Source organism: Schistosoma haematobium, chromosome 1, assembly GCF_000699445.3.
Source record: "Schistosoma haematobium chromosome 1, whole genome shotgun sequence".
Classification (NCBI taxonomy): domain Eukaryota; kingdom Metazoa; phylum Platyhelminthes; class Trematoda; order Strigeidida; family Schistosomatidae; genus Schistosoma; species Schistosoma haematobium.
The window spans coordinates 23,207,693-23,230,471 of record NC_067196.1 but is presented as its reverse complement, the minus strand read 5'-3'; the positions used below and the strand labels follow the sequence as shown (position 1 = coordinate 23,230,471).

Here is a 22,779-nt window from a genome sequence, read left to right as displayed (position 1 = left end):
CTAAGATGACAAAATGAGGTATCCAAGGTCTTTATCTAACATTTCTCATGATTACTTTTATTGTAAATGTAATTTATTCTGTAGTTAATTTCAAAAACTGAACACCTAATTGTTCTTAGATATATCTTCATAAATAAGATTATTTTGTTACACCGATTATTCACTCATTTGTAATATGGCCAGTTAGTCGCTAACTCAGTTATAGGTAGCTTAATGCCTGGATAAAATGAACTTCAACCGAGGTCTCAACATATCACGTCACCAAATTGATATAATGTTAACACGAAATTCCAAAACACTTCACTCCATATAGTCAGTTTAGTTACTGTTGAAAATAGATCTTAAGTTATACCTTGCATTTAATGGTAGAGTGACCATTTCTGCATAGGCACTTTCGGAGTTCATAAGATTTTTACATTTTACTGGTGTCTTTAGTGAATAGAACCAAAAGTTATGCTAAGGTGACGATATAGTTAGTTTTTGAAGAATGTCAAAGTCTTGCTAGTAAGGATAATCACGAGTGCTTAATTATTAAAACAATTTTTCGCATAACTTTTGCCCTTTTCTGGTTGGTCGCTACTACTGTTAGTTCGTTAATATCTTGTCTGCATCTAGATCACGTATTCGTTACCATATATATCGAATTTCACTATTTCAATTTTCTCTTATTGAATATCAAGTCTTTCCTACTATTCGTCTTCTTCCTGTGTTAGTATTGTGGGCTAACTATCATCCTACCAGCTCCGTAACAGAACCGTCCGTATTAGAATAGTCCATTCACTGCTTGATTTGCAACTGTCATAGGCCAACCGGGTTGCAAAATACCTAATCAGTTTTACAAAGATTGACCACACTAACAAATCCAATATTCTAAAATACTTAGTAATATAATTGCTCATTTTTAATTCAAGTGCTTAATTTCTTTTGATTCTCAACGAAACTGTGTTAAAACATACATGCACATGTGCCTCATTTATTTGTTTGTTAATGATTAAGCTCTCATATTTGATCTCCTCCATTCACATCTTCGAATTCATCTACTTTCATTAAATTAATGTTCAAAAGTTGACAGAAGCGTTTACTTTCAACACATTTATGAAACATATTCCAGTCTCTGTAAAGATCGAAACAGTTATGAATTCACTCTTACAATATTTACAAGACTATGATCATTAATTCTATACATTTTGTTTTGAAATACTTTTCCGTTATTGAGTTACAATATCTCACTGATTGTTATTTTTAACTATCACTGATATCGTTTCACTTACAATACGTTTAATTAATGAGACAAAATTAATTAAATTATCTTAATTCATTCTTATTACAATCTATCTGGAACAAGTTAGATGATTTTGTATTGTTATGATTTACACCATGTTATAACTGTACATTATAATATTTGGATTAAGATATTATGTTCATTCACTGGTTACATTTCGTCGTAGAACTAACATTATTACATTTAAACGTAAAGTACTTGAAATATGAAGTGATTTACATAAATCATATAATAAATCATGGATCAATTTAAATCAATGAAATTGAACTTTACAAAGCCTCATACATAAAATTGGTATATTTGAACGATATTGGGTAAAGTTATACTACACTGATGTCCTTTAGCGACTTATCAACCGATCAGGTAACACTACTTAATTATAAAACAAATAGTAGTAAAAAGCAATTTAACTATAGTGGACTAGTGGTTTTGATATGATAAATGATCCATTCCATGTTAAATTATCCATCATGATAAAGGAAAAACGTTTGAGTTTATATAAGTTAGGCTAGCGTTGTGAGTTATGGTTAAAACGTCATAGGGTTTTCATCACCGATTAACATCAGCTTTAATGCATAAAGGATTGAGTTAAGTAATAGGAGTTAATTTAGATTTATTTGTTGGGATAATGAATTAAGATTAGAGTTTTAATCATGAACTGACATTAGCTACAATCTAGTGATACTTTGAAGCCCTTTTTGTTTATTTAGTGTTGTCATAAGTTGGAGTGGAAGAATAATATCTGGTTACTTAAAAACCCTTGAGCATTGATTAAATCACACCAAATACTTTAACACACTACTTGGTATATTTAATCAATTACAAGAATTTTAAGAATTACATATTATCAATCCTCAATTAGTTAATACTCCACCTGTAGCTCTCCTAGAGTTACCGCCGGTCCCAAGCCCGGGTAAAGAATGAGGGTTAGGCATGGGGTTAGCGGCCCCATCCCGTGGAAGACTAACTCGCTAAAAAAAACGCTAACCATAAAAAACAATTCAAACCATTTAAACTCTGCTCTTGGAGTTAGAAGGTCTTCATTTAGAAGAACTATGACACCTCATGGTGAAAGCCGAGTTTCCTCGAAAGCCACGAGGTCGATGCCCCTTCTAACAACCAGAGCAACAATTTTTATAGGTACATGAAGCGTCTGAACAATGTGGGAGACCGGGAAGACCAGTCAAATAGCAACGGAAATGAGGAGATACAACTTGGAAGTACTGGGAATCAGCAAAACCCATTGGAACCAAGCTGCACAACAAAGGCTAAATACAGGAGAGATGCTGCTATACACCGGCCACGAAGAGGAAAATGATCCACACACTCAGAGAGTTGCTCTAATGTTTTCCAAAGTAGCACGAAATGCACTTGTAGGATGGGAATCTCACGAATCCAGAATCATCAAAGCAACATTCAAAACAAAGAAGAAGGGGATCACAGTGAATATTATCCAATGTTATGCACCCACCAATGATAGCAACGACGACATTAAAGATCAATTCTACGAGCGGCTGCAATCAATCATAGAGAAGTGCTCAAGAAAGGACCTCACCATTCTAATGGGAGATCTAAATGCCAAAGTCGGAATAGACAGCACCAAATATGAAGATATCATGGGACGACATGGACTGACTGGGAGAGAGAAACGAAAATGGAGAAAGATTTGCAAATCTATGTGCATTCAACAAATTGGTCATAGGAGGCACAATATTTCCACACAAACGTATACACAAAGCTACATGGATCTCACCGGACCACACCACAGAGAACCAGACACATCATATTTGCATCAACAAAAATTCCGAAGGACAATGGAGGATGTGAGAACCAGGAGATGAGCTGATATAGCTTCAGATCACCACCTAGTTGTGGCCAATTTAAAACTGAAGCTAAAAAAGAAGTGGACAACTGGGCAAACAGCACTACAAAGGTTCAATACAGCCTTCCTTCGAGATACTGACAAATTCAACGAATTCAAGATAGCTTTCAACAACAGGTTTCAAATCTTACAAGATCTACTGAAGGAAGAAGAAACCACTATGGAGGACAACTAGAAAGGTATCAAAGAAGCATTAACTTCAACGTGTCAAGCGGTTCTGGGTCTCAAGAAGCATCATCATACGGAATGGATCTCTATAGAGACATTGGACAGGATCAAAGAAAGGAAGAACAAGAAGACAGCAATTAACAACAGCCGAACACGAGCAGAGAAAGTCCGAGCACAAACTGAGTACATAGAAGCAAACAAGCAAGTGAAGAAAAGCATTAAAGCTGACAAGCAGAAATACGTGGAAGAACTAGCAACGATGGCGGAAAAAGCTGCTAGAGAAGGAAATATGAAACAGCTTTACGATACAACAAAGAAACTAGCAGGGAAAAATAGTAAACCAGAGAAACCGGTAAAGGACAAAAAAGGCAGGCCAATCACTGAAATTCAACAACAGCGGAAAAGATGGGTAGAGTACTTCGAGGAAATCCTGAATAGGCCAACTCCAATGAATCCACTGGACATAAAAGCAGCACACACAGATCTTCCTAAAGATGTCAATCCATCGACGAAGGAATAATTCAAAATGGCCGTCAGACAAATAATGAGTGGAAGAGCAGCAGAACCCGATAATATACCAGTTGAAGCACTGAAGTGAGACATCGAAGTAACTACAAACATGCTTCACCTTCTATTCAAAAAGATTCGGGAGGAGGAACAAGGGCCGACGGACTGGAAAGAAGGACACCTCATCAAGATTCCAAAGAGAGGAGATCTGAGAAAATGTGAAGACTACAGAGGCGCCACACTATCGTCTGTACCAGGGAAAGTCGTTAATAGAGTGTTACTGAACCGGATGAAAGACTCAGTAGACACCCAACTTCGAGATCAACAAGCTGGATTCCGTGAGGATCGGTCGTGCACAGACCAAATAGTGACACTACGGATCATCATTGAACAGTCAGATGAGTGGAACTCGTCACTATACATCAACTTCATTGATTATGAAAAGGCGTTTGACAGTGTAGATAAAAGAACGTTATGGAAACTTCGACACTACGGAGTTCCTGAGAAGATTGTCAATATTATCCAGAACTCATATGATGGACTACAGTGCAAGGTCGTGCATGGAGGACAGCTAACAGATGCATTCCAAGTGAGGACCGGAGTTAGACAAGGCTGTTTACTCTCTCCCTTCCTCTTACTTCTCCTTGTCGACTGGATTATGAAGACCTCGACATCTGAGGGAAAACATGGCATACAGTGAACAGATCAGAATCAATTAGACGATTTGGACTTCGCAGACGACCTAGCGCTCCTATCGCATACACACGAACAAATGCAGATAAAGACAGCCAGTGTATCAGCAGTCTCTGCATCAGTAGGCCTCAACATACACAAGGGGAAAACCAAGGTCCTCAAATACAACACGGAGAACAGCAATCCAATCACTCTTGATGGCGAAACTCTGGAAGATGTAGAATCCTTCACATACCTGGGAAGTATCACCGATGAACAAGGAGGTTCTGATGCAGACGTAAAGGCGAGGATTGGCAAAGTAAGGGCCGCATTCCTACAATTGAAGAACATATAGAACTCAAAACAACTTTCAACCAATATCAAAGTGAGAATCTTCAATTCGAACGTCAACGCAGTTCTACTGTACGGAGCTGAAACTTGGAGGACTTCAACAACCATCATCAAGAAGATAAAAGTATTTATAAATTGTTGTCTACGCAAGATACTCAACATCCATTGGCCGGATACCATCAGCAACAGCCTTTTGTGGGAGAGAACAAACCAGCTTCTAGCTGAAGAAGAAATTAGGAAAAGACGATGGAAATGGATAAGATATACATTGAAAAAATCATCGAACTTCATCACGAGGCAGGCCCTAACTTGGAATCCTGAAGGGAAGCGGAAAAGAGGAAGGCCATAGAACACATTACGTCGGGAAATCGAAGCAGATATGAAAAGGATGAATTACAACTGGAAGGAGCTGGAAAGGATTGCCCAGGACAGGGTTGGATGGAGAATGCTGGTGAGAGGCCTATGCTCCTTCACGAGGAGTAACAGGCATAAGTAAGTAAGTAAGTTAATTAGTTAATAATATCATATAAGCTATCTTTCATTGTACTTTCAATTTCGTGTGAAAATCTACGAGTCGCTACCTTAATTCTTCATGGTTCACTCAAGGTCATCAGTATAGTATACTTTTATCGAACACCTTTATCACTCAGTGAATTGTCCTATGGGCTACTCATTATTCGTATGAGAAGTAGATTTCATACATTTTTAACTATGAAAGTATACTTCAGAGTCTATATACTTCCATTTCACACTCTATAAATTATCATTCATTTTAAACGGGAAAATATTGAATCATCGTAGATTATTTAATCTTAATTTTCTTTTCTCAATTTAGTTATCATCAGTAAATACAACAAATCCAACAGAACATCATACTTCAAAGTTTAGTCATTCTGATTATAATCAATTTCATCAACAAAATAATACTGAAAATGACAATGATCAATCAAATGAATATTGTGAGGATAAAACACTAATTAAATGTCCAACAACTTCAGGACCGTTATTATCTAATTTAGAATGGATTATTGATGAAAAACGTCTTCCAAACAGTAAGATTATTGTTATTATTATTCTTGTAAAATGTTACAACAATATCAAATATGATTCAGTCAATCAGTTTGTCATAGGCAATTTTATTTTATTTATTTATTTGAACACATAAATATTGGTACAAAGGGGCACCGAATACATATGCGCCACATAAGTCATTTGATTTGTGTGTATACTGTGATACTGCCCGGGTGCCCAGACACCAGTGTTACGAGAACGCAGTGAATAGGACTTCCCTGGGCGTGGCTGTGTACGCGTGGTTATGTGAGAGCATTTCTAAAGAGAAACATGACTCTCTCCACTCTCGGTTGTACCAGAGCATTTGGGAGCTAAATGGAATGTCATAAGAAATGTGCAAACTGGCACATACGTGTATCAGTTCGATTTGTTATATTATATCACTACATTGAAATGAAATTATCAACACAAATGTGAGGACAGGAGAAATTGTAACAGTATCAGTGATAATGGAAACATAGACAATATGATTCGAGAGGACAGAATAAATTCGTGGAATGAAAAGTACAACATGATCATGCAACTACCTAAACGACTCTGTTCAATATTTACTAACTTCATGAACTGATATCACATTTTATTTTGTCCTCTCATAGCTTTCTTTTGTACTACTACCCCTACAACAATGAACATCAATTATCAAAGTACACGATAGTTACGTATTTGTAATAATAATAACCTGTGAATATCCTCTGTTTTTTAAAGGTCACATTAAATAACCATATAATGAGTAATTGGATTTAAAAAGTTGGATAGAAGGTGAAATATCATAGACTCTGGAACTTTTTTATCCCAATGATAAGGTTTCACGGAGAAACTATAATTTATGGACGAACCAATCAAATTTAAGTTACCAGGTCTTGGATTTTGGCTCGAAATTCATTCATCCATTCGGCTAAATAGCGTTTTGGCATTATAGCTTTTGTCATTTGGTGATGAAAACCCCAAATCTAATTCCTCACACTAACCATCAACTGTAAATCATAGTCCTAATTCTTCACACCGGTTTCTAACTCTCATTTAACACTAGTGAGTAGGTGGGCATTTTCAAGGTCACTTTAGCATCTCTCAAAGGTCGTCCATAAATTATGGTCTCACCGGTTTCACAAGCATATAAGAAAACAGAAAGACTTGTTAAAGACTTAATAAAGAAATAAAGTAAATAATTTAATCATTCATAATCAATACACATTCGAGGACAATTATACATCAGTTCAAATTATCATGTCACATAATCATAACGAAATTAATTAATGTGATGAACAGGAAAATAACTGAAATAACAATAATAATATTGAAACAAATGACAATGAGGTAGCCTAAACATTGGAGAATACAGATAATTGAATAGTTTTCTAAAATGGAATAAGTAATTTTAGAAAACCATAGAGACGAAAACAGCATAAATAAGCCAAGTTTGTGATATTACAGTCACACATTGTGAGGATGATCTATGATGTAATAATTGAAGTGATGGCGGTTGTGTTGTGTTTCTCCAAGTTGGTTGATTTGACTGACAGAAATTTCATTGTTATTCAGGACGACATCATTAACGATTACTTGATATTATAAACAAACTGTTTGGTTAAATCGACCTGTTTTGACTACTCTGTCAGTGTACAGTTTTTTTTCGAAGATTTTGTCGATTTTATTTATCATTGTATTCCTGTTCAATATTTTGTTCTGTTGATGCAGGTTTTTAGTAGTTTAAATAGTAATAATTTAGTATTTTGTAGTAACCCCAATGTTTTCTTTTGTTAAAGTAGAACTTTTTCTGCTTTTATCTTCATAAGGTATGCAAGCATGTTTAAGAGAGCTACGTTATCTTTTACAACATAAACCTACAATTCATGCACATAGTTATCAACATATCATCCGTCCACCATTAACACTGCCTGGAGATAATCATCAGTCTATAGAGTACTCAACAGCATCATTATCATCATCATCATCACCCAAGTTGATAGAAAATGTAATCAATTCTGAGGTTCAAATTTCTTCAGAAAAATCATGTAATCAAATATCATCTAAGAATAAAATACCTCCAAGAAATACCTCGTCATCATCGTTATCATCAATGAAATTGGTTCCAGTTTGTAATGATTTAGAAATTCTTCCTTCAAAACTTAATTTAAATCAATTTACAGGTTTCACTGAAATCCCATTGACAAAAGTAAGTATAAATAATTAAAGAAATATATAAATTGAATTGTTAGTATTAATATGTTCAATTGCTGACCTTTCTACCTTGATTATATACTTACTTACTTACGCCTGTTACTCCTAATGGAGCACAGGCCGCCGACCAGCATTCTTCAACCCACTCTGTCCTGGGCCTTCTTTTCTAATTCCATCCAATTCTTGTTCATTTTTCTTATGTCTATAGTCACATGTTAATTTGTAATTTTATTTAATTTGACCTTAACACTTGATAAAGTGAACAACATTAAAGCATAGGCCAATTCATTAATACTTTTAAAACATGCCATATCATTGAAAGGTTATGTTTATCAATCTATTTCTATTAAAAAAATTGTACCAAAAGTATGAATTTCTAAGTAAAAAGTAAGTAGACAACTTGTTTTAAACCAGTTACAGTTCAAAAGTTGAACTTATTTATTGTAATTGATTATCAAAATAGGTTATTTAAACTATTGATCAGTCATAAGCAACGTAGAATTTGTCATATCAGTCAGTCAGCTACAACTTAGGATCAGGTACATATATACATCGGTCCAAGTTGCCATACCTCATTAGCACAGCAAGATGAATACCGGATTCATAGAAGCAGTTAACTCAATGGTGGTAATATATAAAAGAAACATTTTGTGTGAGATATAGTACTGTACAGTCATATACATGCATAGATTTGATTTGTTACATTATATAAGTACATTAAAATGAAATTATCAATATAAATGTGAGAATAGTAGAAGTAGTAATAGTATCATTAATAGTAGAAATAATTAGATACAGATATTGTGATTCGTAAAGTAAGAATGATAAAGAGTGAATTCATTTGCAACATTCTAAGTAATTCTGATTCATCTCATGTAAGATTTCCAAACACGGATTACAATAATCCCATGGATCTCAATCAAGTAGTTTGTACTTACCAACATGGCTTAATCCAATAGTCAATGACTTCATCAAGGATAAAAGTTAGGTTATAGTTGAAATATACTTTTTTTGATAGAGCATCAAATTCTTACAGAATATTTCTATCAGAGAAAAAGAATTCTAGGTTTCTGTTAAACTAATAGGTCATATGGTATAACAGTGACAATTATGAACTATATTGTATATGGAATTCTTTTATCTTGAGCATTGTTTTTTTTTTCAACTTAAGAGAAATTTTCCAGTGAACTTTAACCTAAAACGCATCGATCTTTGCTACTGTCTATTCATTCATAATAATTAATAACAATAATAATGGAGTAGATGGATTATGACTAGCTGTGGAATTCAATGAGCTACTCATTTAAGTGTAATTGCATCCCATTGTTGCTGTTCATGCTGAGAATCGAACCCAATACCTCTAGCTTCAAACATTAGAACATCAACCACTCAGCTACTAAGTGGATATAAACACTAACATATCTAATGGGTATTATTTTTACATTATTGAAGATTTTGAATTTATTCCATAAGCATCAATACTAGGTTGCAGGTATATTTGGTTAAAGAATTCCAAATAGGAAGAAACTTATGTCCAGGATTTTACTGCTATCTACAGTTCGTCTGTTCTAGAAAAAGAGGCTTGTGATAAAACATTTATATCGATTTAATCCACACAAGACTAATCAAAATTGATTCCTGAAAATCAGTAATAGGGAGTTAAGAACTCTTACTAATAATGCGAATAATAATAGTAACTTTACTTCATATTCCATGTTTGATTACAACAAAGAGTTCTCAATATAAAATATCCGATTTTGTTAAAAATTCCACTTTACTATATATCTTAAGTTAAATCATTCAAATAAATATGGAGTTCAACCTTGTTGAGTTTAAGGAATATTGTAGATTGACTGGAGATAGAGTTATATACCACTAGATCCAAGTTCAGTGGTCTAGAAGTTAAATGTTTTCACTCAAGGCTGAATGTCCTGAGTTCAAATTCCACTAATGGGGTTGTGAATGTACACTGCCGAGAGGTTTAATGCTAGAACGAAACAGCCGTCATTACTTCCAGGTTTTTAATCGTTGTTTAACTTGGATCGGCTCATGATGTTAATAAAATGCAACAATCTGTACAAACTCAGATTAATATAATTAGTTAATAATCAATTTAAAATAAGAAAAATCTATTCCAATAACTGAACAGTTTAAAATAATCCGTGTTGGGTAGAGACAGGTATCTACCTCAGTACAATGGAAGATGGTCGCGCAATTTCGTGGATTGTTTGATGTTAGACACTAACACCATTGGATGCCGGTTCAGTGGTCCAGTAGGTTAAGCGTTCGTGCGCGAGACTGAAGGCCCTGGGTTCGAATCCCACGAGCGGGATCGTGGATGAGCACCGCTGAGGAGCTCAACAATGGGATGAAATGGCCGTCCACTGCCTCCAGGTTTCCAGCAGTGGTCTAACACCAGTCGGTTCATGGTCTCAATCCAAAATAAATGACCTAAAACTTTGAATAAGCCAACATCGTTTTTACTATTCTCTCAATCTTTAAACAAAAGTTATTAAATCTTCTTTAAAGTGGTAATCTTGTATGTTATTTTCTTCTCTCAAAATCAGTGTTTTGATTGTTAAAGTTTCACAGTTATTATGGACATTATCAATACCTTTTTATTATTACTACTACTCATTAGCATCATCCTAAGGATTTTATATGAAATTAAATAAGGGATTATATTTCATTCACAACTGTTATCACTAATAAAGTCAATGTAAGAGCCAACATATCTGTTTTCTTTGAAATGGCTCTTTCTCTAAACAGTGAGAGAGGGAGAGAGAAAAATCTACCATCAATTCCATTTTGATTCTACATTTTTATATTTTCTTTTAACAAACAGGCTTTGAAGGATGAAGAAATTCAAAAGAGACAATTGGAGAAAATAAGAGCTAAACAAAATCCTCTTGCTAGAAAATTGAAATTAGTAAAGAATAGTAACCAACCAAAACGTACAAAATTAAAAGGACCTAAAGAATTATTCGAACAAGTTAGTTGTTATTATTCTTAGTAGTACTGTCGGTTGTTACAGTGTACATATTACCGCATGCAATGTCCAGATTTTGTTAATTATGAAGTAATTTATTTTGGAAGGATATATAATTCTTTTGGTGATAGAAAGGGTTAGATACTTATCTCTTTACCACTTGAAACCTCTTAACAATAGGCAATACTGATTTGTTGTAATGTCACATTTTTGTGACATATGTTTGTATTGCTGTAATGAGTTTTTTTCTTGAACAGTCAGTTTCTGCTATCCAGATGTGGAATGGATAAGTCTACGCTTATAATTAGTTAGTTGGTCTGTTAGAAATTAGGATTATAAGCTATCTAGGACCAATTTTACTTAAATTTAAATATTCTCCTGGATCAATTGGAGAAGAGGAAGCAACTTCAAAGTCATGATATACATATCATTTTATAGTGAGATTTATTGAACCATATAAAACCAGGGTTTCATCCACAGGTTGTGTAATAACCACATTTGACGAAGAAAACGAAGAAAAACCCACACATCAATATGGGCATGAATTGATGATCCATGGGTTAGGACTAGAATTTAGAAGCTCCCTCAAAGAACAACGTCTAGAGAATGTGGACTCCGTTAAGAAACTGTATTTACTGAAAGGATTAAAGATCCGGAATTCGATCTGTACTGAGGCCGTGAGTGTCTGTTATTATGAGATCCAATACTAGTACAGAGCAGCTGTCCAATGATTTCTGGTTTTTAATTGGTTGTCGAATCAACAATCAAAACGTGATGCAGAACTACAGTCGATAATAGCTTCATAAATGTCTGAATTTTTTTCATTAGTTAATTTCCTCTCTTGTAATTAATAACACCGAATGTTTTAACACTAAAACAAACAAGTTATCTTCTATCTTAAGATTGGAATAAAAATTATTTAAAGTTATTATGTTTGGATATATCTATAAACTAGGTTATTTATTCTTTGAAGAAGTGGCTTACACTGAGTCACGAAACGTCAGAAAACATATTACTTATTTATAACAATCTACCCAATGCTCAATTTATTCGAAATTATCAAGTCAAACCTTGATAATGATGCCTATAAACTAGGAGTGTTTGAATAAAATTCATAAATACTTTATTCGAATCTACAAAGCCAATAAAGTTGATTATTTGTGAAAACTATATTTGAAATATTCTCAGCGATTGAAATTTAAACAATTCCAGTGTTTCGTCCAGCAAACTTGTCTGTACTTCTTCAGGGTAGTAAGCATAATTAAAATTATCGGAGAATATATAATTTTTATTAATCAAGTCAAATTCAAACGTTAGAATTGTTTAAATTTCAATCGTTGAAATTATTCCAAATAGAATTTTCACAAACACTGTCTTCTATAGACTTGGCGTCCAATTTCTGTCATACTATTCGCTCAATTATTTATGAATGTACGTATGATATTACTTGCTTACTTACGCCTGTTACCCCTCGTGGAGGAGCGTAGGCCTCCCACCAGGATTTTCGAACTAACTCTGTCTTGGGCTCTTCTTTCCAGTTCTTCCCGAATGTTATTCATTCTTTTGATTTTCCTTGCCAATCCCCGACATAATGTATTTCTTGGTCTTACTCTTTTTTCTTTTTTCCTCCAAGATTTCAAGTTAGGACTTGCCTCGTGATGCATTCTAATGATTTCCGCAATGTGTATCGTATCCACTTCCAGAATTGTTTCTTGATTTCCTCTTCAGCTGGAAGTTGGTTTGTCCTCTCCCACAGTAGGCTGTTGCTGATGGTATCCAGCCAACGGATATTGAGTATCTTGCGTAGACAATTGTTTATAAATACTTGTACCTTTTCGATGATGTTTGTAGTAATTTTCCAAGTTTCAGCTCCGTACAATAGAACTGACTGTCTTAACGTTCGAATTGAAGATTCTGACTTTGATATTGGTTGAAAGTTGTTTTGAGTTCCATATGTTCTTCAACTGTAGGAACACCGCTCTTACTCTGCCAATCCTTACTGTTATAACTTGTGACGGCCGATTAGAGGGCAGTGACTTATCGATCGGATCAAGGACGTGTAATTCCATATGAGCAGCCTAGAGTCCTGATTGGTCCTGTTTTCTGTCTAGCCCAGCCAGTTAAGTCCAGAACACCAATCCGAGCCTCTGCGATATGAATCATTATATTTCAAACATACTAAGTTTATATACCAATCAAACAGACCACAGCATACCAATAAAATATGAAACAACATTTGTACAAGAATTAGCCGGATGTGACTGTGAATGAGGGAGGTAGTAATTAACATACTGGGTATAACTCAAGAATGGTAAAACGCATAATAATAGTTTATGGGTCAAAATAAAGCTTATAATAAGAGGAATATGGACATGCATAGTTTAGTTACTTAATAATTATACAATAGAAATATACGTTTAGTATTGGTCCATAAATGGATCCCGAAAGTTACAATTCATTATTCTTGTCGGGACATAACACTTACCCTTACGTCTGCATCAGATCCTCCTTGTTTATCGACGATACTGCCCAGATACATGAACGTTTCGACCTCTCCCAGAGGTTCTCCATCAAGTGTAATTGGGTTGGTGTTCCCTGTATTTTATTTGAGGATCTTGCTTTTTCCCTTATGTATATTGAGGCCTATATACGTATAATATAGTCAAAGTTTATTAACAAAATTAAACTAGTGGTTTTGCAATTCAATTTTGTAGTTTAATCGATAAAATGTTAGAAATAAGTAACTTAAAAGTGCTTGATTTTTATACAATTCATACTCAAGCTTTTTTTTTTCCACATAATTTCAATGATCATTTCTGTTAAGCTTGATTAGATCTTCAGACTGGTTTGTTTTGAAATTTTATCTTATTCATCTCTTCATTTTGTTTAAATATATTATAGATTCAAGTAATCTATTCAAATGTACGTGAACAAGCAATTACTGAAGCATTGAATACAATAAATCAGGATTTCGATAAGAAAACTGAACAAATTTGTCAAAATATTTAAATGTTTTTATACCGCGTTAAACATATTTGAATTATATATTATAATGATTGTGGTTTACATTTATTTTAATTAAAGATTTTATTTCAATTATAATAAACTATCATATTTCTAATTTGTTGTTTGTCCACAAGATATTTCGAAAGAAATTGAAATAGGCAATTGTATAGTGAACGAAGACTAAGGTGGAGACAATCTTATTGTTTCATACAAAATTACGGAATATCTTCGTAAAATATAAGAACCATACATTAAATGCTTTATTTACTAATCTTTCATGAACTGTCCTATATACTTTGTATGATTCTTCTAATTGACGATTCCTTTCTATTTCTGTTTACTTTAATTTGATTTTCTTAGTCTTCTACTGCCAGCCATTCATTTTTTGATTAATGTTACATACGACTTATGTTGATAGACATAAGTAGCATGCACAACACTCGTCCCTCCTTTAAACAGTTGCTCTTACAGTGGTTCTGCTCGCCGTACCACTTTCTCCTCTGCCTTAGTCTCTGCCACGCTCTCCTTCAAAATATCGGGTCCGTCGGTATGCTAATCTTCGTAGAAATGTCGACCAACCGGACGATCAAAATCCAATGCCCGTCCAGCAGCCGCACATCTCACAACTCCTCTCCATCGACAGCAACCGCTACAGCCAACACCGCCCCACCAGAACATTTCACTTGACATCACATTCCCTTGACAAACCGCCCCAACTAGCACCTCCACTCCAGGCCCTGCAATGGCGTCCTCAAAACTGCACTCTCTCCGCCTCCTGGTTAGCAAAGACACCAAATATAGTGAATGAAGACTCGGGAAATAGAAAGGAATCATCAATTAGAAGAATCATAGAAAATGTAAAGGACAATTGATGGAAGATTCGCAAATGAGTCATTAAGTGTATGATTATATTTCACGAAGATATTCCTTAAATTTGTATGAAATAAAGAAATTGTTTTTCCCCACCTGAGTCTCGTTCACTACAAATGGGATTAAATATATCTGTATAATTGAATATATAATTATTTTGTTTAGGATGTTTTTGGAGTTCGTTCGATTCAATAATAGTCAGTATCTTATTCATTCTACCCTGATAATAATCACTGATTTTCACAACTGACAAGGTTTAAGAAGAGGCTTCTCTGTTTCTAGTAATTTAATTTGGTCAATAAAATTTAATCAAGTTGGGCATGAGATAAATATTAATCATATCATTTAGTTGTAAATACTGATAGATTGGTTGAAGTTAGACATTAATACCGTTAGATGCTGGCTCAGTGGTCTAGTTGGTTAAGTGCCTGGCGCGAGACTGATAGGTCCTGGGTTCGAATTTCGCGGGGCGGGATCGTGGATGAGCACTGTTGAGGAGTCCCACACTAGGACAAAACGGCCGTCCAGTGCTTCCAGGTTTTCCATGGTGGTCATGATTTCAACCAGTGAAATTAGAATAATGAATAATTCGATATTTTAAATTTTTCTTGTTTCCCTTAAAAGTATTATAAGAGTTATGAGATTTTAGACAGACTTAACACATTGGTTAAATTCTTAAACGTTCATATGTTTTTTTTCGAATTATATCTGACTTTAAGGCTGTCGGCGGTTTAAAGTCGTTAATTAACTTACTTAGCCATGTCTTCAATGGACCTTCCGTTTAATACAAAATATTGATCACCATTTCAACAATCCATAAAATACTTATAATTAGTAATTCAATGCTTGGGAAAATTAATCTAATAACATCAAGCAATATACAGCTTTTATCCTACTTTTGGACTGCCTGCTACTTTAAAAATGAAAATTCAGTTCATCATCTTTGAAAACCAATAAACTAGGCCACTTGGAAATTTGTAAATTTTTTAGTACCAGAAGGGGTTTTGTGAATATTATAGTAATTTCAATAGTTAAGACCATGAATCGATTAAAGTTAGACCATCATGGAAAACCTGGGAGCACTGGACGGCCGTTTTGTCCTATTGTGGGACTCCTTTTTTAGTGAAACCTTGCAACACCTAAAAATTGTAATAAACCGCCCGAAAATTGAATGATTATTTTATGCTACTTTTAAATTTTCAAGTAGTACAATTATATTTACTAAACTTTGGGTGTTATCAAAGTGATTGCTGGTTAGCTGTCGAAAGTCATATATAAGTACAATAGGCTTTATTCATTACATTAGTACCTCCTATTTCCATGCAACCCCATAGAAGCGCTGAACATTAGAAAATTCAGAATGATGATAATTCAAGGCTGAATTTCAAAATGTTAGAATGTCGTTTGTTGAAACTATTATTTAGAACAAGCGACTGATGATATTTTAAATTAAATCTTTGCTAAAGCTTATTCCATCAAACAGTAATATTTATAGGCACAGATGAGAACAGTAAACTAAACAATACAATTCATGTGTAAATGATAGCAATGAAAAAAACTTTACATAACCATTCATGATAAATAAAGAGTAGAAATCAATTGAGAATGACGGATGTACTAGTAATGATATGAATGATAAAAGGTAGAATAGATACCTCAAAATAGGAGGTAGATCAAAACTTGGGAGAACTGACATAATAACAACACTCATGGAATCCTGTTAGAAATACGCAAATTATTAGTACAAACACTCAGATATTGGAGAGGAGATACGAAAGAGTGTCAAGACACACATATGGTAGACGGTGTCGCGATTTTGTACTTATCACTGTCCTTTTCAAAAGCCATCACGTTATCCATTTAGCTACTGAGTCCTGATAGCCACCCGCTTGTGCGACAGGGTACATCCAGCTGACGAGACCCAAATAGGGCGAAACATGCGTCCTGTATTTCACTGCTAGCCACTATCCATCTTTTCTCATAAAGCTTGCGACTTAAGGCAATATCGAGGCAAACCGCACAGGATGCACATATGCCAACAAGATACTGATCAGTTGCAGTCCTAAATAACAATGGGAAGATGCAAGTAAACAACACCAAGTAATCAGATTAAGATTATAAAATATTCTACATGATATCCATAAATTTACGAAATGAATATTTATGATCACTGACTTTTGTAGTGTAGAAATGGTGGAAGTTAATGGACTACTCTTATGAATGATGTATATTATGACTTTCTGTTTATGTTCACTAAAATTAAGTCAATATATGCCAAAGAACCTATCAAACCTGAATCACTTTAACTATCTCTCCTTCATGTATAGACAACTTTCCAGTAATCTAACAAGATATCCTTCTCATTACAAGTTATCTTATTAAAGAATCGTGATTTGGTGTAAATTCATGTCGTTAATACTCATCCACAAAACGAATCGGTGGTTAGAGCGAGCAAGAAACTACATGAATGCGATATATTAACAGAAAACAGAGAACATTGTTCATCTTCATTTTGTATCGTGCTTCAAGCATTTACTGCTCTTACTGAACCAACTGATTCATTTGTAAAGGAAAATTCTTCTGTACATCATCTCTATAAAATATTCTTCAACAATTTATCGATTTGTAACTAAAGATCACAAATCCATCTCATTTAGAGTACTAAGAATACGAGGGATTACTGGACAACTGTTTCATCGTAGTAGGCACTTTATCCTCAAGCTCCCATCAAACTATAATAGTTATCTCAATAATGAATTGCGTTACAGAGTTTCTTAAATTCTAGTTAAAAATCGTTACTGGTAAAGTTGACTCATGTTGTGAGTGAAACAGTTACCACTATTGTTATTAGATAATAATTGCACTATATCTGAAATTTATTGAAGTTGAAATTGTATCACTGGTCCTTGACTCAGCAATTCTAATGGTTAAGCGTTCATCATGAGAACCTATACATCCTAGGTTCGATTGCTGGTAGCAATGCAGATATTCACCAATAATGAGTCTTATCCTAGAACGAAATATCCATCCAGTGTTCCCTAGTCTCCAATAGCACCAATATTGAGATTAATCTGTAATCTATACACATTATCAATCCCTTTAAAACCCAAATTTAATCAATTCATGAATTTTGACAGTTGAATCCATGAATAGATCTCAGTAAGACCACCATCAGAAACCTGGAAGCACTGGACGGCCGTTTCGTTCTACTATAGAACTCCTCAGCATTGCGCATCCACGAACCCGCACATGAGACTCAAACCTAGAACCTTCTGTCTCGCGCGCCTAACCGGCTTCCATGGGACTGCATCTCCTTACGGTGCTCCACTGCCTTGTGGATCAGACCTTCAGGTCGAAGGCTCGGGGTGTGGCCCCCTAAGAAAACCATCTGCTTCGGTTTGGGCACCCGGGCAGTATCACAGCCCTCACACATATCGAATGAGATTTGTGTGGCCCATATATATTTGGTGCCTCCTTGTACCGATGTCTATGCGTTAAAATAAATAAACCTCTAAACCACTAAGCCGTCATGCAACAATGCTAATGTCTAATATATTCAACGGTAGTCTAGCTTAGATCGACTCACGAATTCAACTATTAAAATTACTACAATCTCCACAACTCCCTATTCCGAATTTATGAATCCCCTTAAAATTCTATCAGATCTCATTAAAAGTAGCTCAGTTAACTTGTTATTATTAAAACGGGTCATTTCTGTCTATAACTTTTTTTTTTTGTATTATTTGTCAACAAATAAACTTGATACCGAAAATGTACCAACAAGAAGGCAAGAAAATACAAACATGATAGTTTATTTATCAAACTAAAAAACTAATAATAACAAAATTGGAATCATCAAAATTTATGATAAACAGTTAAATATCGCAATTCATAGTTTGATACTATTCTCTAATGACAGTTAGTTTCTGTATTATAATATATTACACTAATGTGATTTCTCTCTTTAATATAGGTCATTGTCGGATAAGTAAATAATTAAGTGGAAAAGGAAGAAAAGTGGAAAACACAGTTGTAATACTATCATAACTACTCCTATTTCTTAAGTAGTGTATGTATGTGTGTTTATATGTGAAAGTGTACATGAAAGAACAAGTTATATGACAGTGAGAAAAAGTCATCATCATCATCATATCCATCAGGTCTTATTCCAGTCTCTTTCATGAACTTGTCTGGTTCATTTCAATGATCAGACAAACGAATCCATGACAGAGATTATTTCATACTATAATTTATTTTTCATGTCAGAACTTCGTTTTTTTCTCATTCTCTTGAAAATATAAAAATAAAACAAGATAACATAGTGAAATACTTAAACAATAATCATATTTTTTTCTGTATTATCTCATTCACTCATCTTCTTCAAACTTAACCACCTACCTACCACCATTCACACACAAACGCATTTTTCATTTGTGTGCTTCTCTCTCTCTCACACACACACACTCGCACAAATTTCACCTTACTATATAATAATCAGACAAAAATCAACCAAAAATATCCAGTTTATCATTTTTATTTTTTTTATAGAAAGTATTTTCCAAGTTAAATCATGTTACTATTATTATTCTGATAAATAAGTTCATTATTATTAGTGAGGGTGGAGTGGTTATTTAATAGTAATAAGTAATATTTAAGTCTCTTCTGATATGGTAACTATCTTATTATTATTATTATTATTGCTTTGTCTATTGTTCCAATTATTATTAGTGACATTATTATTATTAGTAGCATTAGTAGTACTCTTTAATATTAGCACAGATTTGATTACCCGCATTTCGAATTATGCGTTGCGTTTCTTTGTTCACTACTAAAATCTTCTCATTCTGATCACTTAATGTAATAACCCTTATATTACACAGGCATGAATTCTTTACACACAAGTATAACAATCTAGAAAGTGCGTGTATGAGAGCGAGAGAGAGATAGAGAGTTTTGCCATTTTATGTCAACACATTTCGCTTTCGTCTATTCATTTATCAGTCATGTAGAAAATACCCCAACTATTTTATTATGCATACACTTAACAGTGAATAATAATGATAATAATAATAATAATAATAATGGTAATAATATTAACTAACGATTAGTAATGATCATTATTAGTATTGTTACTAATAGTAGTCATAGTAATTCTTTATCGAATTCACTTTTTATTTAGAAAATTTATCATACATTATGTTTATTATTAAAATTGCTATTCTTTTTTTTTACCGTGATAATGACCTTTTTACGTCTAGTATATCATGTTTGGTAATGCGATTTATAAGTGCGTATATCTACATTTGTGCTCGAATGCATATGAGCGTATATATGAAAGTGAATGTTCATCATTGGATATGGCTACTATATTACAACAAGCTACTTTTTATTCGTGGGAGTTACAGTTTAACTTTATTGTAAATTATTTTATAGATAATTTTTGTTAAATGCATGACACCAATGAAAAAAAGACAAATTATTATTATTACTATTATTATTATTATTCCAACTTTGCAATGATATCAAGATAATAATAATAATAATATCTATCTTATCCATACAAGTTCACCAGACAGATATATTGACAACAAAAATTTATCATTCCATCAATAGAATCGACATTTATGATAAACATTGACGATTATCTATACTGTCTTCTTTTTCTTATTTCTTTTTTGTTAAATTTTAATTGTTCATTTAAAGTTACAATAATTAAATCATTTTACTGTTGTTGTTTTTTTTTATTATTTTTCTTCATAGAAATAAATTTATAAATGTCTAAGTATCTATATTTATTCGCGCTCGTGCTTAACTTTACCTCTCTCTCGCTCTCCCTCTATGTGAGTAGTTGTAATGTGTTTAAACACATTGAAATATTGAAAATGTTATATCTTGTTCATTTTGTATTCGATACAGACACAGGGTATATGTATACAAAGTACCGTTAAATTCAAATATTTTATATGCTTGTTAATGTACACACATAATCGTTAACATAGTTGTCAGCAGAGAAAAAAAAGGGTTACTATCATTATTATTCTATAAAGACCTCTATTTTCAAATTATTTTTGTTCAAATATTGTTACTAAAAATTTTTTTAAAAAAAGAAAATTCATTAATTTTAAACTGACAAAGAAAAGATTCTCTTTTTGTTTTTGTTTTTTTAAACAACAGAAGAACAGAACACTTGATTTCTTCTTTGTATTATTACTATTATTCTCTCAGTTTACAATCTTATGCATAACAGATGAAATAACTTTGAGCATGCCAATACATATCTAATATAGATATATATATACATGAATATACAAACATGCATACTCACATAGCAATAAAAAACTATATGTATGTACACAAATTAATTTTAAAAGTTGCACGTCAGGCTTGACCATGAAATATACTGAATCACTCTAATATTATTATGTTTGTGGTTATTATTATTATTATTATTTGGCTTGTTTATTTACTCCTTGTTTTTTTTTAAGAAAAAAACGAAACAACTTGAATTTCTAATTGTTTTTTTTTCTTGAAGAAATAAAATCGACAAAAAAGACCGAAAATAAATAAAAAACACTTCAGTAGAAAGATATTGCTGAAGGTTTGTGTGGGGTCCTTTTCTGTAAGGATTGATCAAAGTGCAACTCTTAAGTAACAATAGCTGATAAGTTAATGTTAGATAAAAAGGAAACAAAAAACTATTTATTTATTTTTGTGTTAATGTTGAATAATAGTTACCAGTAAAATCCAGGATGTATGGTTCATTCTATTCGGGATTGGTCATCTGAATGCGCTTGAACTTCACCTTTGACACTCATGTCTGGACTTGAATTTATTACCTTTCACATCAATTGGCGATCGTATTATCTATTGAACTATTGAATCCACTTAACAATTAGCTTATGTGACAAGAATGTAATTGATGTTTGAATCTTACCCTTAGTAATGTTGACGACTGCAGCTCATCAGCCTTCATTGATACATATGTATTCTGAGCGGATTGACATACTAGGCCATTTAATGACAAGTGTATATTAAAGTATTTATTAAGAATTCTTCCGTTTTAATTCAAACATCTCACTGGATAATCCGTCAGCATTTGCACGAAGAGAACTAAGCTTAATGTCTGTAAACTATGAAATTCAAAAGGAATTTTCGATATTCAAGAATAATGTTATGAATGTAAGATTTCAGCCATATAGGCTATCACTTGTAATATTAGATGTTCATCATATTTATCTCTAAATTCACTAAAATCATGAGTGTATACTATTAGTTTATTACCTCTAATGGCTTAAAAGGATAATGTTCCTTGAGAAAACTAAAATTGCTAGAAGTCTTTGGTAATCCCTCAAAAAACACTCCAGAAGCTTAGAAAATACTTACAATAACTTATCTAATCAGAATTCTTGACAAACTTTCAACAGCATTAAAAAAAAGATTTGACATGTTTTCAGATGATTCTAGAGCTGAATATTCAAGGTAAAGTACAGCTGTTTTCTGCACATGCATCAACGTTAGAGGGTAAGTTGCTTTTCATACTTCCCTATTTTTTGTTTTCTGTCGGTATTTCCAGCATACGCATTTTCTAGAGACTCTAAAGCGATTAGATATCTAAATGTTAAAGTAGAAAACGTATTGAAAATCAGCAGGTTGAATCCTCTGTACGGTTGTGGGCTCTACGGTATATTTGGTTTTTAATGTTTCTCCAGTCCATATCAATTTATCACAAAAACTATAGTTAAATCTATTTTAATATAACAAGCAAAATGTTTTGAGGCTATTTCATTTTCATTTGTCTGTTTG

General features: G+C 33.4%; 1 protein-coding gene across 1 annotated transcript in view; it reads left to right on the top strand.

Moving 5' to 3' along the window:
* Positions 1-14,923, top strand: part of MS3_00005342 (uncharacterized protein) — a 29,789-nt gene extending 14,866 nt beyond the window's left edge. The window contains exons 12-15 of the mRNA XM_051213394.1: positions 5,698-5,914; positions 7,727-8,106; positions 10,957-11,103; positions 14,002-14,923. Of these exons, the coding sequence (XP_051073448.1) occupies positions 5,698-5,914; positions 7,727-8,106; positions 10,957-11,103; positions 14,002-14,109 (852 nt within the window). The 3' untranslated portion in view covers positions 14,110-14,923. The remainder of the gene's footprint in view (positions 1-5,697; positions 5,915-7,726; positions 8,107-10,956; positions 11,104-14,001) is intronic.
* The last annotated feature ends 7,856 nt before the right edge of the window (positions 14,924-22,779 follow it).